The following is a 17613-nucleotide window of genomic DNA, read 5'->3' on the forward strand; positions in this document are numbered from 1 at the left end:
CCCCCTAAAAAAAAAATTAAGTCAGCAGCTACAAATACTGCAGCTGCTGGCTTTTAATAATCGGACACTTACCTGCCCCAGGGTCCAGCGATGTGGGGGAACGAAGCCCCCCCCTTCGTTCCCCGCTCCGCTCGCGGCGCCGTCATGCATACTGTGGGCACCCGGCTGTGGCTTCACAGCCGGGCACCCACTGTGCATGCGCGAGCGGCGCAGGGCGCCGTGATACGCAATACAGTCACCTGGGACACGTGACAGGTCCCAGGTGAATGTGCGGAGCGAGGGGAAGTGATGTCACCAGCCCGGGCAATGAAGAAGGCAGATTACGAGGGACCCCCTAGCAACCGGTATTTAGAGGTGAGTTAAAAAAAAAAAAAGAATTTTAAGCAGCTTTTACTTTTTTGGTGGCAACACCACTTTAAGCACCATCGAAGGACAAATTTCAGTCTTGGCTGTCTTTCCCCTCTTCTTGTTGTAAACAGCATTTCCCCATTCTGCCTAGAAACGCTGATCTCTGCTCCATGTGATCGGAGCAGAGATCAGTGTTCACTATATGAAAGCCCAGCCCCCCACAGTTAGTAACACACCCCTAGGAGCACTTAACCCCTACACTGCCACCCACTGGTTAACCCCTTAACTGTCACTGTCATTTACACAGAGATCACTGCATTTATATAGCAGTTATTGCTGTATAAATGACAATGGTGTCAAAAATGTGTCCGCCATTTTTTGTTTATAGCGCAAAAAATAAAAACCGCAGGGGTGATCAAATACCACCAAAAGAAAGCTCTATTTGTGGGGAAAAAGGATGCCAATTTTGTTTGGGAGCCACGTCGCACGACTGCGCAATTGTCAGTTAAAGCGACACAGTGCCGAATCGCAAAAAGTGGTCTGGTCTTTGACCAGCAAAATGGTCTGGGGCTGTGTGTGTGTGTTATTAAAAAAAAATTATTTTATTTTTTTATTTTTTACAGGTAGCTACAATATCTGCAAATGGAGATCTTGAAATTGGCAGAATTATTTCGGATGCCATGAAAAAAGTTGGCCGCAATGGTGTAATAACTGTCAAGGTCTGTATTGTCTAATGCAGTAAATGGACTTGAGGTTAGGGATTTAAACCCTGCAGAATTAATGTATTATAATAGGGCCTAGATGATTTACATTTTGGTTTTGCAAGTATATGCATTCTTGCTTAATGCGGATTGCTGAGTTCTGCCACTAACAAGTGTTATAAAAAAAAGACTTGCTTTAGTTTTCCTATAAAGCAAGATCGTAAATGTCATATTCCTGTTTAGAGCTAGTATTCAGTTTTTTGTTTACTCTTCTGCTTTTAGCTTTCTATTAGCCTGGATTTCTCTTCAACAGCTTACTTTCACATTGGAGGGTAGTTCTCAGTTTGTCAAAATGACAATACTCCTTGTTCTTGCCAATGCCACCTGGCGGTGTCTATGCTATGGGTGAATCTTCAGCTCCCTTTTTAATTGCCACAGTGGGCACTGGACAGAAAGTGGTAATGCTCCTAATACTGACCCTGCTGCTTCCAGATGCAGTATAAATGCACTCCCTCCAGGTTCAAGGGAAAATTTGATGCAGGGTACAAAACCACACTGTATGTTGAAGGATAAAAGAACAACTTTTTGAATGATGCGGCAGGCCTTCTGTGTTTTAGAAGTTTGTAGAGTGCAGCTGAATTTCCAGGACACTTCATCATATTTGGACACCCACCATCTGGCAGAATTTGCTAGTTAGAGGAAGACACACTTCACTAAAATTTAGCTATTTCTGCTGTTGCCCAAATGTAATCTTCACAGGGCAATATCCCATCTTTACCTCATAGCTTTTTGCTACCCTTTTGCGATTTTTGACAAAGCTCACACACTCAGTTACCTAAGAGAAATGCTCAATTTCAGCCACCATTAATGATTCAAAATGGCATGTGGGAGTGAAGTCCCTTTTATGGCAGCATTTAGGTTTAGTCGTGGATTTGGGATTTAGACTGTATGCAGCTGAACAAAGCCATATAATTGGCAACAAGAGTTTACATTGCTCGGTGGCTTAGCCCTCCATATCTAGCACCCATGATAGAAGTACTCCTGCCTGTTTCTGCCGATTTGTTACACATTTACACCTAGTTGAATTTATATTGGCGTTATGCTATTTGAAATATTGAAGATTACATTTCTAACATGAAAATATTTTAAGTGCTGTAATTTACTTTCTAAGTGAATACCTCTAAATATTTTTACAGGATGGGAAAACACTTCATGATGAGCTGGAGATAATTGAAGGTTTGAAGTTTGATCGAGGCTACATCTCTCCCTATTTTATAAACACTGCTAAAGGTAGGGTGTTTTTCTTTCCTTTTTACTTTTGAAGTGTGCTAGGCCCCATTCATACGACTGTTCTGATCAGGTCCGTTTCTCAGGCGGACCTGATTAGAACCTCCATTGCTCTCTGTGGAGCTGCGAATGTAGGTGGACATGTGTCTTTGAAACAGACAGATGTGGATCCGTTGTCCATCAATCTGGAGGGTCAGATGACGTGAAACGGACAGGCGGTCTGTTTCCATCCTACAGCCCCATAGAGGGCAGCTAGCTGTGTCCTCTCTACAGCATCAGCAGAGCATACAAGGACCTGTCATCCGCTTGCTCAGTGGGGATCAGGGGAGAGATCCCCTGCTAAACAGGTGGATCTGCTAGCAGGGTCTACCCCATGTAAAAGGGGCCTCAAGATCTCTGAATGCAGAGTTTAAATTTTTTTGTCGATCTCCCATAAGATGGTCACAGAAACAAACCCTTTTTCTTTTGCACAGTTCAGTATTGCTCTAAGCAATGGTGTAGCAGCAACATTGTTATAATGGTAGCGAAAGCACAAGCTGTGCAAATAAAAAAAAAAAAAAAAATTTAAAAAACAGCACAACATTGGCACAACTGAGCGTAGTAAGTATAACTAACTACTTGGTTGCTTTCCACTGAAATACATAGCATTAATAATGATAAAGATTACATTACAAAAGTGAAGGCAAACAATCTTCAAAATTTGAAAAATCAGGGGACAAATGTTTAAACTCCTTGCATTCAGAGCATTTGGCATCTAAAATTTGAACTAGATTTTCTCAGTCTTCCAGGAAAGCCCATGAGACCTAGGGCTCCTCCTGCCAGGACAGGAAACGCATTAATTCCCACTGGATAAAAGGCGGGGGGTGGGGGGAGTGTAACCCTTTTTTTTTTTTTTCCTTGCAACTTGATTTCCCTAGTCTCATGAACAAGGCTCTTGTTGCTGTTTGGATGTATTCCCCCTTTCTCTTCTAACCCAAAGTGGCACCTCCACTGGGGGAGTAGTTTTGTTGCTGCTGTCCCCTGTTCAGTGCCTGGGGAAGGCCAGGACAGCGGTGATGTCTGGCCCAGAGTGGGGCCCGCATGGATTGTATGGTAGCGTGTTTCCCCACTGACAGGCTGGCTGTGTGTGTGCAGGGGAATGAGAAGCCGCGATACATGTAGGGACGTAGAGGCACCAGAAGTGATTCAGCTGAGCTCAGCGCTCGTAGTTTGACTTTAATTTACTTTGTGAATGGTTACCCTCTGGTTCTCAACCGAGGCCACCGAATGATCGAGTCCCCTTAGCTGTTTGTTGTGTTCCTGCTTCATTACATCAAGCACTTGAGAGCTGTCATCGCCATTTCTTTGGAACAAGGCCCTCGTGGGGTTAACGGCTGCAAGCCCATTTTAGCTTGCCTCTGGTAAGCATGCAATCTGTGTGGTGGAGGAGCACAAGTTTGTGGTGTCACAAGTTGTATCAATATTTCACATTTATGATTATAGACTCATTTTTAATATTTTGTGGTGTTGGGAGTAATTTCAACATAAATGCACGTTATTTGCACTGTTGTGTGTTGTATCAATGTGTGGTTAATATTTTTATTTTAACGCACTCCCTTAAAGAGTACCTTACACTGCCTATTACTGTCACAAGGGATGTTTGAAGTGTGCTAGGCCCCATTCACACGACTGTTCTGATCGGGTCCGTTTCTCAGGCGGACCTGATTAGAACCTCCATTGTTTACATCCCTTGTGACAGCAATAAAAGTGATCAAAAAATGTATAGGGAACAGTGAAAAAAATATAATTTAACGTGCCCCATCCCTCGGATCGCGTGCAGAAGCGAACGTATCCAAGTCACGCTCGCACACGTAAACAGTGTTCAAACCACACGAGGTATCGCAGCGATTTTAGAGCCAGAGCAATAATTATAGCACTAGAACTCTAACTCTAAATGGGTAACTTTAAAATATTTTTTTAAAGCGTTGCCTATGGAGACTTTTAAGTACTGTAATTTGTCGCCATTCCACGAGTGTACGCAATTTTAAAGCATGACATGTTGGGTATCAATTTTTATAAAAACAAAAATGAATAAAAATTTGATTGGGTATCCATTTGCTTGGCGTAACATCTTTCACATTATACAAAAAAAATGCGCTAACATTTTTTTTTTTTTTCCCTTAAAATTTCCAAAAAAATCGCGTTTTGAAAGACCGCTGCGCAAATACAGTGTGACCTAGAATATTGCGTCAACCGCCATTTTTTTCTCTAGGGTCTCTGCTAAAAAAAAAAAAAAAAAATGTAATTTTCTTGCAAAAAACTAATTTTTGTCAGAAAAGGGCTTAGGTGTGTAGGGGTTAAGGAAATCACAAATTTAAATGGTTACAGTGGATATTGATGCACAAACAATGATGGAACATCCAAACAAGAGGTCAGAAATGCTGGCAGGAATAACCAAGTATTACCTAAATGGTATTTAGGTTAAACATTTCACAAGAGTAGTAATGGTAGAGATGAGAGAGAGCATGCCGGTGTCCTGTACCATACTCCAAGGTATGGAATTGACAGGTAGTTCATCTGAAGGCCCCAGAAGAGCATTTGCCATATATACATGTTGCATAGCATACTTGCACATTATGGCAGATTTGCCAAGTTATTACTTCAGCAATGTGAGGCCTGTGATTGGCAGTCCAGCATCTTCCTTCAGCTATTGGATGGTCATTGATGTCACTCGTGTGAGTGCATGCTGGAGTTACATTCTCCTGGCACCCAGCTCCATTCTTTGCATCTTGTGTACAGATGCAAGGTGGGTAAGTATCTTCTAAAATCAAATGTTAAAAGCAAACAATCTTTCGAATGACAGACAAATGTTCGTTCGTTAAATTCTATTCGTCTATGGCCCGCTTTAAGGATGTTTTCATGGCAAGCAACATCTGCATTCATTTTTTTTTTTTTTTTTTTTTTTTTTTTTTATTCACAGGTCAAAAATGTGAATTCCAAGATGCATATCTTCTGCTTAGTGAAAAGAAAATTTCTAGTGTTCAGTCTATAGTTCCAGCTCTTGAGATTGCCAATGCCCACCGCAAGCCTTTAGTCATTATAGCTGAAGATGTTGATGGGGAAGCTTTGAGTACATTAGTATTAAACAGGTAATGAAGGGAAAGCTATAGTTCACCTGCATTGATGACTATGTTCAGTTGCTGATTATATACAGATTGGTGCTCGTGTGTGTGTGTGTGTGTGTGTGTGTGTGTGTGTGTGTTAGACAATGGTTCGTGCCTCCTGAAAAGCTAATGTATTAACAGCATTTGTTTCATGTATACCTGCATGCTCATACTATGTTTTATAGAGACAAAAAGTTTGTCCATAGATTAATGCTTATTCTTTAACGATATTCTGAAATGGCCTGGACATTTTTTGATACCCCTAGAAAAGGTGATAAATTGAATTGGCATGATATTTCAAACCTTAATCGCACATCTTCAATCTTGTGATCAGTCAGCCAGCATATTTGCATGGGAAAAATGTAATCACTCCACTGTTTGGTATCATTGTGTGCACCATACTGAACCAAGACCAGAGATCGGCAAAACAATTGTAGACCAGTATGTCAAACCAACTGCTGAGAAGGCTTATGCTTGTAATTACTTTGGAAGAAAACAACTTTTAAAGGTTCAGTTCACTTCTAGTCTATTCAGGTTGTTTTCTAGCCTTAATGAAGGGGCCGTTTATGGACCCCCAAAACACCTTGCCTACTTTTTGAATTGCCCCCCTGATTTGTATTACAATAAAGTTGAGGTGGTGGGATGCTTATTTCCATTTTTATTACTTTATACTACAAGCCAAAGAGACTGTGGAGATCTTCTGGGGTGTGTAGAAGCCACCTGCCCAGGAAGCAAATTTTTTACATCAACAGTGCTGCTATATAATTTATTTTTATTTTTTGTTTATAAAATAAACCAGGATTAGGCCAATTACTTTTGTGACTTAAAGCGGAGCTCCACCCTAAAGTGGAACTTCCGCTCATTGGAACCGCTCATTGGAATTTTCATAATCGATTAGTTGGCCGATTGTTTTGATCGGTTACTAACCTTAAAAAAATAAAAATAAAATAAAAACGGTGTATAATTTTGTTAAATATGCAAAGTTTAAAAAAAGGTAAATATAAATAACCAACTATATGGTTAGAGAGCAAAATCTCTAATCCCCTCTGAAAATAACAGAAAGAGAGATACTGTATATACTATTAGTTTACTGATATACTATTGTTTAAAAAAACAATTTCTTCCTTCAAAAAAAGTCATTTTAAGAAGGTTCGTTCGATTTTCTAATCGTTAGTGGGGTCAAATTGACGTTCATTTTCAACCACAGTGACAGGAAAATTTGGAAATGGAAAACTTCTTGGTAAAAGGAATTTTAAGACAGTGTATGTCGTTTTCGTTCAGAAATGACATTCATTTTAAAAACAGAATGTTAAAAACAAGTGAAAATTTCAAACATTCTTTCATTCAGCGAATGTACAAAGATTTTTTATTTTTTTTTTGTCTGAATATTCTTGTCTGAAAATTGATCTATGTGGCCAGCATAAGGTTCGGTACACACCTATGCAGTTTCCTTTTAATCTGTTTCTGCAGTGCTTTTTGCTGTACGTTTGGATTTTTGCGCACGTGATTTTGCTGTGATTTGTGTTTTTGCATTTGCTACAAAAACGCATTGCATGCTTTTCTGCAGCTTCTCCACTGAAGTATATTGAACCAAAAAAGCACAGTTTTGTGTCCCTGACCCTTTCCAAATATGCAGCGGCAGAAAAAAAAAAGCATAAATGTGAACGTGTCCCATAGGAAACCATGTAAATGATCTGTAGTGGTTTCTGCAAAAAGCACCAAAAAACACATTAGGTGTGAACCAGGTCTATGGGGTTAAAAAAAACAAAATGAGCCCTTTTATAGTACATAGTGTTTTATTTTTTAAGTTTTTTGCTGTAGAACTGTGTAAGTAATATTTAATAAGTAGTATTTACAGTAGCAATTTTGATTTTTGTACTATAAAGGGCTCATTTTAGTTTATTTTAACCTCATTATGTTACTGGCCGATTTACTCCATTATGAAAATAGCAATCGCTTAATTTCATAATTTCGATTTGTAGTCGATTAATCGATTAGTTGTTTCAGCCCTATATTGTATGGTAATATATACATTTGACTGTAACCTTTTTCTTTTTAGGCTGAAAGTTGGTCTTCAGGTAGTTGCTGTGAAAGCCCCAGGTTTTGGTGATAATCGAAAAAATCAGCTTAAGGATATGGCCATTGCTTCAGGTGGAGTTGTAAGTTGGCATAGCATTTTGGAAAACCAATTTGAATTGTGGTGTAGTTTTGATTACCAAATTCAAACCCTCGGAATGTGCCTCCTCCTTGACTTGGCTAGAAATGTCTCCATTAATGACCCAAAAAAGGTCTTCCATGGTTTTTGGGTTGTTGAGCAGGGGGGCAGAGGGCAACAGTTTTATACTGCTTAACCACTTCAGGACCGGCATGTTACATCTCCTATCCAGCTGTTTTCTTAGGTTTTAGTACTGTGATAGTTTAAAGGGGTTGTAAAGGTAAATGTTTTTTCACCTTTAATGCATTCTATGCATTAAGGTGAAAAAACATGTGACAGTGCCTGCGCCCCCAGCCCCCCCCCCCCCCGTTTTACTTGCCTCGTCCCTCGAAAGTCCTGCGCTTGTCCCCCGACGTCCTTTCCACCATTCAGCCTGGCGGCTGATTGGATGGAAAGCAGCACAGCCATTGGCTCGCGCTGCTGTCAATAACATCCACTGACGCGGGGCCGTGTGATACAGCGAGCCGCTATAGCCGCCGGCTGTATCACGGGAGCGCGCCCGCCGATTCTTCTCACCATGCGAGGGAGCTCGCATGAACGTCAGAAGCATCTGCGGGAGGAAGCGGAGACAGCAGCCGAGGGACCCCAGAAGAGCAGGTTCGGGGCCACTCTGTGCAAAACGAGCTTCACAGTGGAGGTAAGTATAACATGTTTGTTATTTTAAATAAAAATAAAAAATTCACTTTACAATCCCTTTTTAAAGCGGAGTTCCAGACCCTTTTTTTATTTCTTAACGTTCAAAAAATTTAGCTGCTGACTTTTAATAAACTCACTCGCCTGTTTCACGGTTCAACAATACGGCCGCACGGAGCCTCGCTCCTCTCCGCAGCACCTCCTTTGAAACCGTGGGCACCCGGCCCTGACAGCTTGCAGCGTCACGGCCGGGCGCGCACTGCACATGCACGAGTCGTGCTGTGCTCTCCCAGTGGACAGGCATTCTTCTGTGACGTGTCCTAGAAGATTTCCCGAGAGGGGGGTCCACCTAGGGGGAGAGGAGTCGCCGCCTAGGCGGCTGGCAGGTGGAAGTGGGACAGGAAGTCCCACTCAAAACGAAACAACCAACTTTTGGCTCCAACGCCGTTTTAACAATTCTGCCATGTAACATTGTGCCTTAATGAAATAGGCGTTTTGTTTTTTTGAGACAGAGCCTTCTCTTGATGGTATTTAAAACCTACTGTTTTTTTTTTTTTTTTTTTAAGAGAAAAAAAAAACAGACTTAAGCTGGGTACACACAGGCTAAATGTCAGGAGACAACAGCCAGTTAAACAAAATCCAACATTCAGTCCATGTGTATGTTGGTCTGTAGAACGTGCATGCTAAAAAAAACAGCATCCAACCGACTCCCGATTAGCACTCTCAGCCAATGGCAGAGAGCACTGATCAAAGTGTTCTGAGCGGGAGGGATGGCCCCCTCGCCAGCGGGGGAGATCGCTGAACAAATCTTGCATGGTTAGTACAGCGGCTCTAATTAAAGCAGACAAGTTTACCCTAAGTTGATAAAATTTTGGCACAATTGTTTGTACATGAAGAAGCAAAGCATGCTGGGCATAGAGTGGCTAAAGCTTTACCAGAGAAACTCAAGTAATTTGATTAGTTTCAGCACTCTGCTCTCCCTCCCGTCATGCTCTGTTTTTACTTTAGAGATTGGAAGGCTGCTAAGACACTGATGGGAGGGGATAACAGAATTAGCCAAGCTCCTGACATAAACTTATTTCTGTAAACTCTGAATATTGAATTGGCCAGTGCGCTACCTTTTTATTTTTTATTTTTTATGGAGCAGGTTACTTTATGGAAGCAAAACAGTGCCTTGAAAAAGTATTCATATCCAAGTATGATATGTCATTCATACTGAATGACATATCAGTATGGATGTCACGCCACTTCCTCAAACTCAATCTTTCTAAAACTGAGCTTGTTCTATTTCCTCCATCACGATCGCCCCCCACCCCGTGACTTCATCATTAATATCAACACAACCATTGGTCCCTCCACACATGACAGGGTCCTGGGTGTAATCCTTGACTCTGACCTCTCCTTCAGCCCCCATATCCAATCACTGGCTAAATCCTGCCGCCTTCACCTCTGCAACATCTCCAGAATTCGACCCTTCCTGACTAATGACCCCACAAAGCAACTCATTCACTCCTTGATTATTTCCCGCCTTGACTACTGCATCTCTCTCCTTAATGGCCTACCCTTATGCAGGCTATATACTATGTATAGTTGTGCAAATTCCTTTTATATTGGCACTTCCATGGCCTGCCTGGAGGTGTTGAAGAGCAGAGCAGCGAACATCAGCTGAGCGCCTGTAGAGGGAGGGGGTCGAGATAGGGAGATGAGGATAGATCGGGGGTCTTCCATGCCCCCTCCTTTTTACACTTTTTTTTTTTTTTTTTTTTTTTTTACATTGTATACTATTGTAGGAGAGGGGATTCTAGCATATACAACCACTTTAAGCTATGGCTTATTTTCGGGGTAGGGCTTATATTGCAGCCCTCCCTGAAAATCACAGTAGGTCTTATTCTTTGGGAAACGCTGTATAAATATTATCTTTTTGTATACACAGGTTTTTGGAGAAGAGGCTCTTAACTTGTCCATTGAAGACATTCAGCCACATGACTTTGGAAAGGTGGGGGAGGTTATTGTTACAAAGGATGACACGATGATATTGAAAGGAAAGGGAGAAAAGTCACAGATTGAGAAAAGAATTATCGAAATCCAAGAGCAGTTGGAATCTACAACCAGTGAATATGAAAAAGAAAAATTAAATGAGCGACTTGCTAAGCTTTCTGATGGTGTAGCTGTACTAAAGGTAATTTTATTTTTAGTGTGTGTATGTGTTTGTTTGTTTTTTTTTTTTTTTTTTTTTTTTTATGTTTACACTTGAGCAGCCATTAATTTATATATTGTACACACTTTAGGTTGGTGGAACCAGTGATGTTGAAGTTAATGAAAAGAAGGACCGAGTAACAGATGCTTTGAATGCCACACGTGCAGCAGTAGAGGAAGGCATTGTATTAGGTGGTGGATGTGCACTGTTGCGTTGTATACCAGCGCTGGACTCTTTGATACCAGCTAACGAGGATCAAAAAATTGGTACTTATGACTATTTCCTATTTAATTGTCAGCTTATGCTTGAATGTAAAATTTTGGAAAATCGCAGTCATGTGCCAGGAAATGGATGTGTATATATTGTAGACAAAGAATAAAAATAGCAGTTGATCTTTTATTAGCATACCCGTTTGCTTCCCAAAGCATGTTTTTTCTGTGTAGACCTCTAAAAGCTATGAGCTATTTTTTTTTTTTTTTTTTTAGAAGGCCTTTGAATTTATAACCATCTTAATCACTTCAGCCCCGGACCAATTGTCAGCCTAAGGACCAGAGGTCTTTTTACAATTTCGCACTGCTTTAACTGGTAATTGCGTGGTCATGCAATGTTGTACCCAAACGAAATTTGCGTCCTTTTCTTCCCACAAATAGAGCTGCTTTTTTTTTTATGGTATTTGATTGCCTCTGCGATTATTCATTTATTTTTTACGATATAAAAGGAAAGCCTGAAAATTAAAAAAAAAAAATATATATATATATATATATATATATATATATATATATATATATATATATATATATATATATATATATATATATATATATATATATATATTTTTTTTTTCTACTTTTTGTTATAAGAAGAATCGAATAAACTAAATTTTAGTCATACATTTAGGCCAAAATGTATTCAGCCACATGTCTTTAGTAAAAAAAAATGTCAATAAGTATATATTTATTGGTTTGCACAAGTTATAGCGTCTACAAACTAGAGTACATTTTCTGGAATTTACATTAATTTATGACTGCCGATCTCATTTCTTGAGGTGCTAAAATGGCAGGGCAGTACAACCCCCCCCCAAATGACCCCATTTTGGAAAGTAGACACTCCAAGGAAATTGCTGAGGGGCATGTTGAGCCCGTTGAATATTTTTTTTTTTGTGCCAAGTGATTGAATAATGACACAAAAAAAAAAAGTTGACATAAAGTTGTCACTAAATGATATATTGCTCACACATGCCATAGTTATATGTGGAGTTGCACCCCAAAATATATTCTGCTGCTTCTCCTGAGTACGGGGATACCACATATGTGGGACTTTTTGGGAGCCTAGCCGCGTACGGCACCCCCGAAAACCAATCACTGCCTTCAGGATTTCTAAGGGTGCAAATTTTTGATTTCACTCCTCACTACCTATCACAGTTTCGAAGGCCATAAAATGGCACAAATCCCCCCCATAAAATGCCAAAATAGCACAAACCCTCCCCCCCCCCAAATGACCCCATTTTGGAAAGTAGACACCCCAAGCTATTTACTGAGAGGCATGTTGCCCATGAAATATTTTATATTTTGCCACAAGTTGCAGGAATATTACAATTTTATTTATTTTATTTTTTTTTGCACAAAGTTGTCACTAAATTATATATTGCTCACACATGCTATGGGCATAAGTGAAATTACACCCCAAAATAAATTCTGCTTCTTCCGAGTACGGGGATACCACATGTGGGAGACTTTTTGGGAGCCTAGCCACGTACAGGACCCCAAAAAACCAAGCACTGCCTTCAGGATTTAAATATAAAACGCTACCAAAAAAACTGTTAGCGATCGCAGGGATCAGGCCCGACTCTGCAAACGTTGCAGTTATGTGTTTTGTAGGTGACAGTGATCGATACTGCACTTGGGTGGGCTGGGCAGAGGGGCAAAACACAGGTGCTAGCAGGTATCTGGGCTGATCCCGCTAACAATGCTTTTTTTGGAACCCTCAACTGCTGGGGACGCTAGTATAGATCGGATCAGATATGATATTGATCTGTTCAGATACTATACCACTACGGGAGGTGTATGCTTTGCGCGTGGATGTTAGCGGTACTGGCACTAACCTAGCGCTGCCTGGGGCGACGCAGACCCTGACCCTAAAACCTAATTGATATCACCCGCCTGGTGATCAGGGGGTTAAACCTTTATTGGGTAATAAATGGTGGGTGCCCTGATGCTATAAAAAGCAAACTAACCAGAGTCACCCGTAACACTTGTACGGTGATCACTGGTGAAAGGGTTAACTGGGGCAATCAGGGGGTTAAAATCTTTATTAGGTAGTATATGGGGGTCCCTGACGCTATATAAAAACCCGACGGGGAACCTAAATAACTGGCTATCCAGTGTCACCAGTGACACTTACACGGTGATCGCTGGTGAAAGGGTTAACTCTAGGGGCAATCAGGGGGTTAAAACCTTTATTGGGTAATATATGGGGGTACCTAGCGCTATAAAAAAACTGGCGGTGAACCTAAAAAAATAACTAGCTACCTAGCGGCACCAGTGACACTAATGCAGCGATCAGAAAAACGATCGCTTAGTGACGCTGGCAAAATGGGGTGAAGGGGTTAACTAGGGGCAATCAGGGGGTTAAATCTTTATTGGGGGGGTGGTAGGGGGCTACCCTGGACCTAACACTAACTGCCCTGACACTTTTTACTGTCACAACTGACACTAAATGCAGTGATCAGTAAATAAATGATCACTGCAATCAGTGACACTATGACTGGGGGGGGTGATCGGGGGTAATTTGTGTGTTTGTGTACCTACGTGTTGGTGCACTTACTATTGTGTTCTCCTCGCAGTCCAGTCAAAAAGACCGCCCCGAGGAGAATGACATCACTTCCTCCCTGCCTGTGTTTACACTACACAGGTGGGGGAAGCTTCTCATTCGCCAGGAGCGATCGAGAGGGGATGGCCAGAAACCAACGGCCATCCCCTCATCCCGGATCGCTCCTGAAGCGAAACGGATCGCCGCAGCCAGCGGGAGGGGATCCGATCGGATCCCCCACCCGCTGGAAGGCAAGCATGTACATGTACGTGCTTGTGCCTGTCGGTGCCATTGTGCCAACGTACATTGCCATGCGGTGGTCCTTAAGTGGTTAATGTATATCTATAAACTGCCACCCAGTCATTATACAATATTGCTGGCATACAGCTAACTGCTTATGTAATTTGTCCTCTTCCAGGAGCCCTGAACCCAAGGTGTCTGCAGATACCAAATTTACATGCCTTGCTGTTAAGGGACGCTGCCTGTCTCATTTAGTGTTCAGTAGAGGGAAGGCCATGGGGTGGGTAAGATATAAGTATAAAGAGGGATTTTTGTATATGAGAAGAGGGAATTTATATTGTTAAACTGAAAGAATACAAGTACAATAAAGAGTATATAAAGGAAAAAAGAAAGAAATGAAGAGGGAGAAATGCATGCATATTATGATGGCTGGCAGCCTAGTTCATTTCACGCGGGTGAGATAATGAACAGGTGGATAAACCGCGGCATGCACGCCTTAATTGCGGGAATCAGCATAATAGATTGGCTGCCTACTGATGCATATAAAAAAAAAGAGGGAAGGCCAAAATGCTGGTTTCATAGTGGTCAAAACTTGGTGTACATGGAGATCCCAGGTTGTTATTGGAGCTGATACTTCCTTCTAAATTGGAGAAAGGGAAATGCTGCACCACACTTTAAGCTGTGTTGCATATGGCAGTGTCGTGTCTTATAGGTAGATGTTTGCCTGCAACTGTTGAAGATCTAGGCCCAAATACGAAAATCTTATTTGCTTTAACATGTTCATGTAACTTCAAAATTTTTTCTTTTTGTAATGCTTTCTCTAAAGTACCTGGTAATGCTGCTATTCAAGCCTAACTGCCTAAACCATACGTGCCTGCCTGGACCCTTCTGTGCCCACATCCTCATAGCTGTATATCTGGATTTTGAGATCTGTGGCACGGCAACCTCTGCCTGCTATTCTCAGAAGATTGAGTCAGATTTGAAGATTTCTTTACTGTACTATTTGTACTCCTTGGTGGAGGGTCTGACATGAGGAAGCAAATCCCTGCAAAACAATTGTCACCCAAGCAGGATTTAGATCTACTTTATGTCCAATCACCAAGGAATACTGCTAGGGTGGTTAATGGTAATCGGTGTTGGTAATGTTCAATACTTGTAATGTTTAAAATAAGCCTGGGGTTTAGGGAGAAAATGTTGCATACATCCTGAGCACTTCAGTTATTTCTTGGTGGTCCTGCAATTTGTATATAGATTGGGTATCTCTTGGTTTGATAATATTATTTTTTTTTTTTTTTAACTGCTGAAGTTGTAAATGATACAATATGCTCCTGGGTTTTTTTTTTTTTTTTCTTAATAGGAATTGAAATAATCAAAAAAACACTGAAAATCCCTGCAATGACGATAGCCAAAAATGCTGGTGTTGAAGGATCGTTGATTGTTGAGAAAATCCTGCAGAGCTCTGCTAACATTGGATATGATGCTATGGTTGGAGAATTTGTTGATCTGGTGGAAAAAGGCATCATTGACCCCACTAAGGTAACTCTAGAATATTACAAATCTTGCATATTAGATGAGACTGAAATGACACAACTCTATAAAGTTCAATCTATGTGTGTGATATGTCAGTATTACATTGTATATCCCTGTATGTTGCGGTCGTTCAGGTGTTTAAAGCGGAGGTCCACCCTAAAATGGACCTCCGCTCATCGGAATCCCCCCCCCCCCCCCCCCCCCCTCCGGCGCCACAATCGGCACCTTTCAGGGGGGAGGGGGGTCCAGTTACCTGGATAATCCAGGTAACTGCACCCACTTCCGGGCTAGCTCTCTGCGGAACGGGGCGTACGTTACGCCCCGTTACGCAAGCGCCCGCCCCCTTCAGCAAGTGCCCCGCTGCCTGCTGGGAAACACACAGCTCCCAGAGGCAGCGGGGACCGTCCGGATTGCGCCGCGCGGCTCGCGCATGCGCAGTAGGGAACCGGGAAATGAAGCCGAAAGGCTCCATTTCCTGATTCCCATACCCAAGATGGCGGCGGGACCCGGCAGCCGAGCGAGCGATCGGCTTCGGGTGCCGACATCGCGGGCGCGCTGGACAGGTAAGTGTCACTATTTAAAAGTAAGCAGCTGCAGTATTTGTAGCTGCTGGCTTTAGAAAAAAAAAAAAAAAAAACGCGGAGTCCCGGTGGACTCCCGCTTTAATTTTGTTGCCTCCTCGTAAAAATCGATTTAAATAATGAATCGAGTTGAGAGGTCAAATTGATTACAAATTTCAGCAAATCAATATTTATTTATTTTTTCCCACCAGGACCGGCGCTAACACCGTGCCGGTACTAAGGTGCTGTGGGCAGGAGTTTTTAGGCGAGGCAGCGGCTTCTGCCTAGTCCGTGAGGCCGGTTGCCGCAGACTAGGTCTTGCCTAAAAACTGCTGCCCACAGCTCCTCAGGACCGGCGCGGTGTCCATCAAATTTTTTTAAAAATCGAAGCGTGAATCCTTTTGGGGAGAAAATCACCCAGCTCTAGCTCCCCGCTGAAACCACTGCCTGTGGAAGGGCATTCCACATCCTTGCCGCACTTGCAGTAAACAAATCCTCTACACAGTTTAAGGTTAAACCTTTTTTCTTTAAAATTTAAGTGGCTACCTGTCTTATTAAACTCCCTTCTGTGAAAACGTTTTATCCCTATTGTGGGATTACAAGTATTGTATTTTGAAAATGAAAAAAAAAGTGTTTTTTTCCTATAATAAAAAAGTCTTCATCAGTTTAGGCCAATATGTATTCTGCTACATATTTTTGGTAAAAATCACAAGCGTATATTGGTTTGTGCAAAAGTTATACGTCTACAAAATAGGGAATAGATTGTATGGCTTTTTTTTTTTTTTTTGTTTAGTTTTTTTTACTAGTAATGGCGGCGATCTGTGATTTTTAGTGGGACTGGGTCATTTTCTAATCAACTTTTTTTTTTATTTTTTTTTTTTTTTTTTTTTGTCAATTAGGTTGTACGGACTGCTCTAATGGATGCCGCAGGTGTCGCTTCTCTCTTGACAACTGCAGAAGCCGTAGTGACAGAAATACCAAAAGAAGAGAAGGATCCTGGCATGGGTGGAATGGGCGGTATGGGTGGCATGGGTGGAATGGGAGGAGGAATGTTCTAAAGGACTCTTGACTAGAGAGCTGTTTACTGACTGTGCAGCACCTACAGTTGTCCAGAAGTCATGAAGACCAGAAGATCCATAATGGCTGGCGGGACTTTGAAGGTTATGCAGTTTGCCTGTCATCATGCCTTTTGAATAATTTATTACAGATTCATCTTTGTACATTCCTTAGGTGTCTGTACCTGTATTTTGCAATATTGTATGTTTTTTTTTTTTTTGTTTGTTTTTTTAAATAAACTTTTCAACAGCGATACTTTGAATAGTGTAATATTGCTAAACTGTAGAATGTTACATGTCCATTCTTTTTCTGAGGAAATTACTATTGCCCTTAAAGTGTACTATAATCCCTAAATAAACACTAGCGTTCTAACAGATTATTCTAAACTGCTTGCATATTTGCATAATATTGGTCATTTTTAAAATCGCATTTTGTTGCTTTGCAACCTGAAATGAAGACTGTTTTGTTTTATCCAGCTGTATTTACTACGGCAATTTCTAACATCCAAATGAAAGATAGAACGCCAACATGCCATAACAAAATAAAAAAAATTAGAGACCATAAATTCGAAAAGATCATCCCCTTGGTTCAGTATTTTGCTTTAATTATAGCATTTGTCTGTTGGGGTATGTTTCCAACTTTGCATATCTAGACTTTGCAATATTTGTCCACTCTTTGCAGAATTGCTCAAGTTCACCTAAATTTGATGGTGACCATTTGTGGACCGCAGTCTTCAGGTCATTTCACAGATTTTCAATGAGTTTTACGTCTGGGCTCTGACAAAGCCATGCAAGGGCATTCAACTTTTCCTCCTTCAACCACGTGTCCTAATTTTTTGTCATTGGTGTGAAGGCCAAATAATTTGACCACCTTCAAGGCACCTTGAATATTCGAG

The 17613-nt window shown here is 41.3% G+C and overlaps 1 protein-coding gene across 2 annotated transcripts in view; it reads left to right on the forward strand.

Annotated features, from left to right (window-relative positions):
* HSPD1 (heat shock protein family D (Hsp60) member 1) overlaps window positions 1-17092 on the forward strand; it is a 33080-nt gene extending 15988 nt beyond the window's left edge. For both annotated transcript variants that reach the window (XM_077448702.1, XM_077448701.1), the window contains exons 5-12: window positions 972-1067; window positions 2246-2339; window positions 5296-5464; window positions 7539-7638; window positions 10261-10506; window positions 10616-10790; window positions 14930-15108; window positions 16562-17092. In XM_077448702.1, coding sequence (XP_077304828.1) covers window positions 972-1067; window positions 2246-2339; window positions 5296-5464; window positions 7539-7638; window positions 10261-10506; window positions 10616-10790; window positions 14930-15108; window positions 16562-16720 — 1218 coding nt within the window. In that variant the 3' untranslated portion in view covers window positions 16721-17092. The remainder of the gene's footprint in view (window positions 1-971; window positions 1068-2245; window positions 2340-5295; window positions 5465-7538; window positions 7639-10260; window positions 10507-10615; window positions 10791-14929; window positions 15109-16561) is intronic.
* Window positions 17093-17613: the final 521 nt, after the last annotated feature.

The sequence above is a fragment of the Lithobates pipiens genome, unplaced genomic scaffold (assembly GCF_037356315.1).
Source record: "Lithobates pipiens isolate NorthernLeopardFrog02 unplaced genomic scaffold, aLitPip1_a1.2 Scaffold_22, whole genome shotgun sequence".
Classification (NCBI taxonomy): Eukaryota; Metazoa; Chordata; class Amphibia; order Anura; family Ranidae; genus Lithobates; species Lithobates pipiens.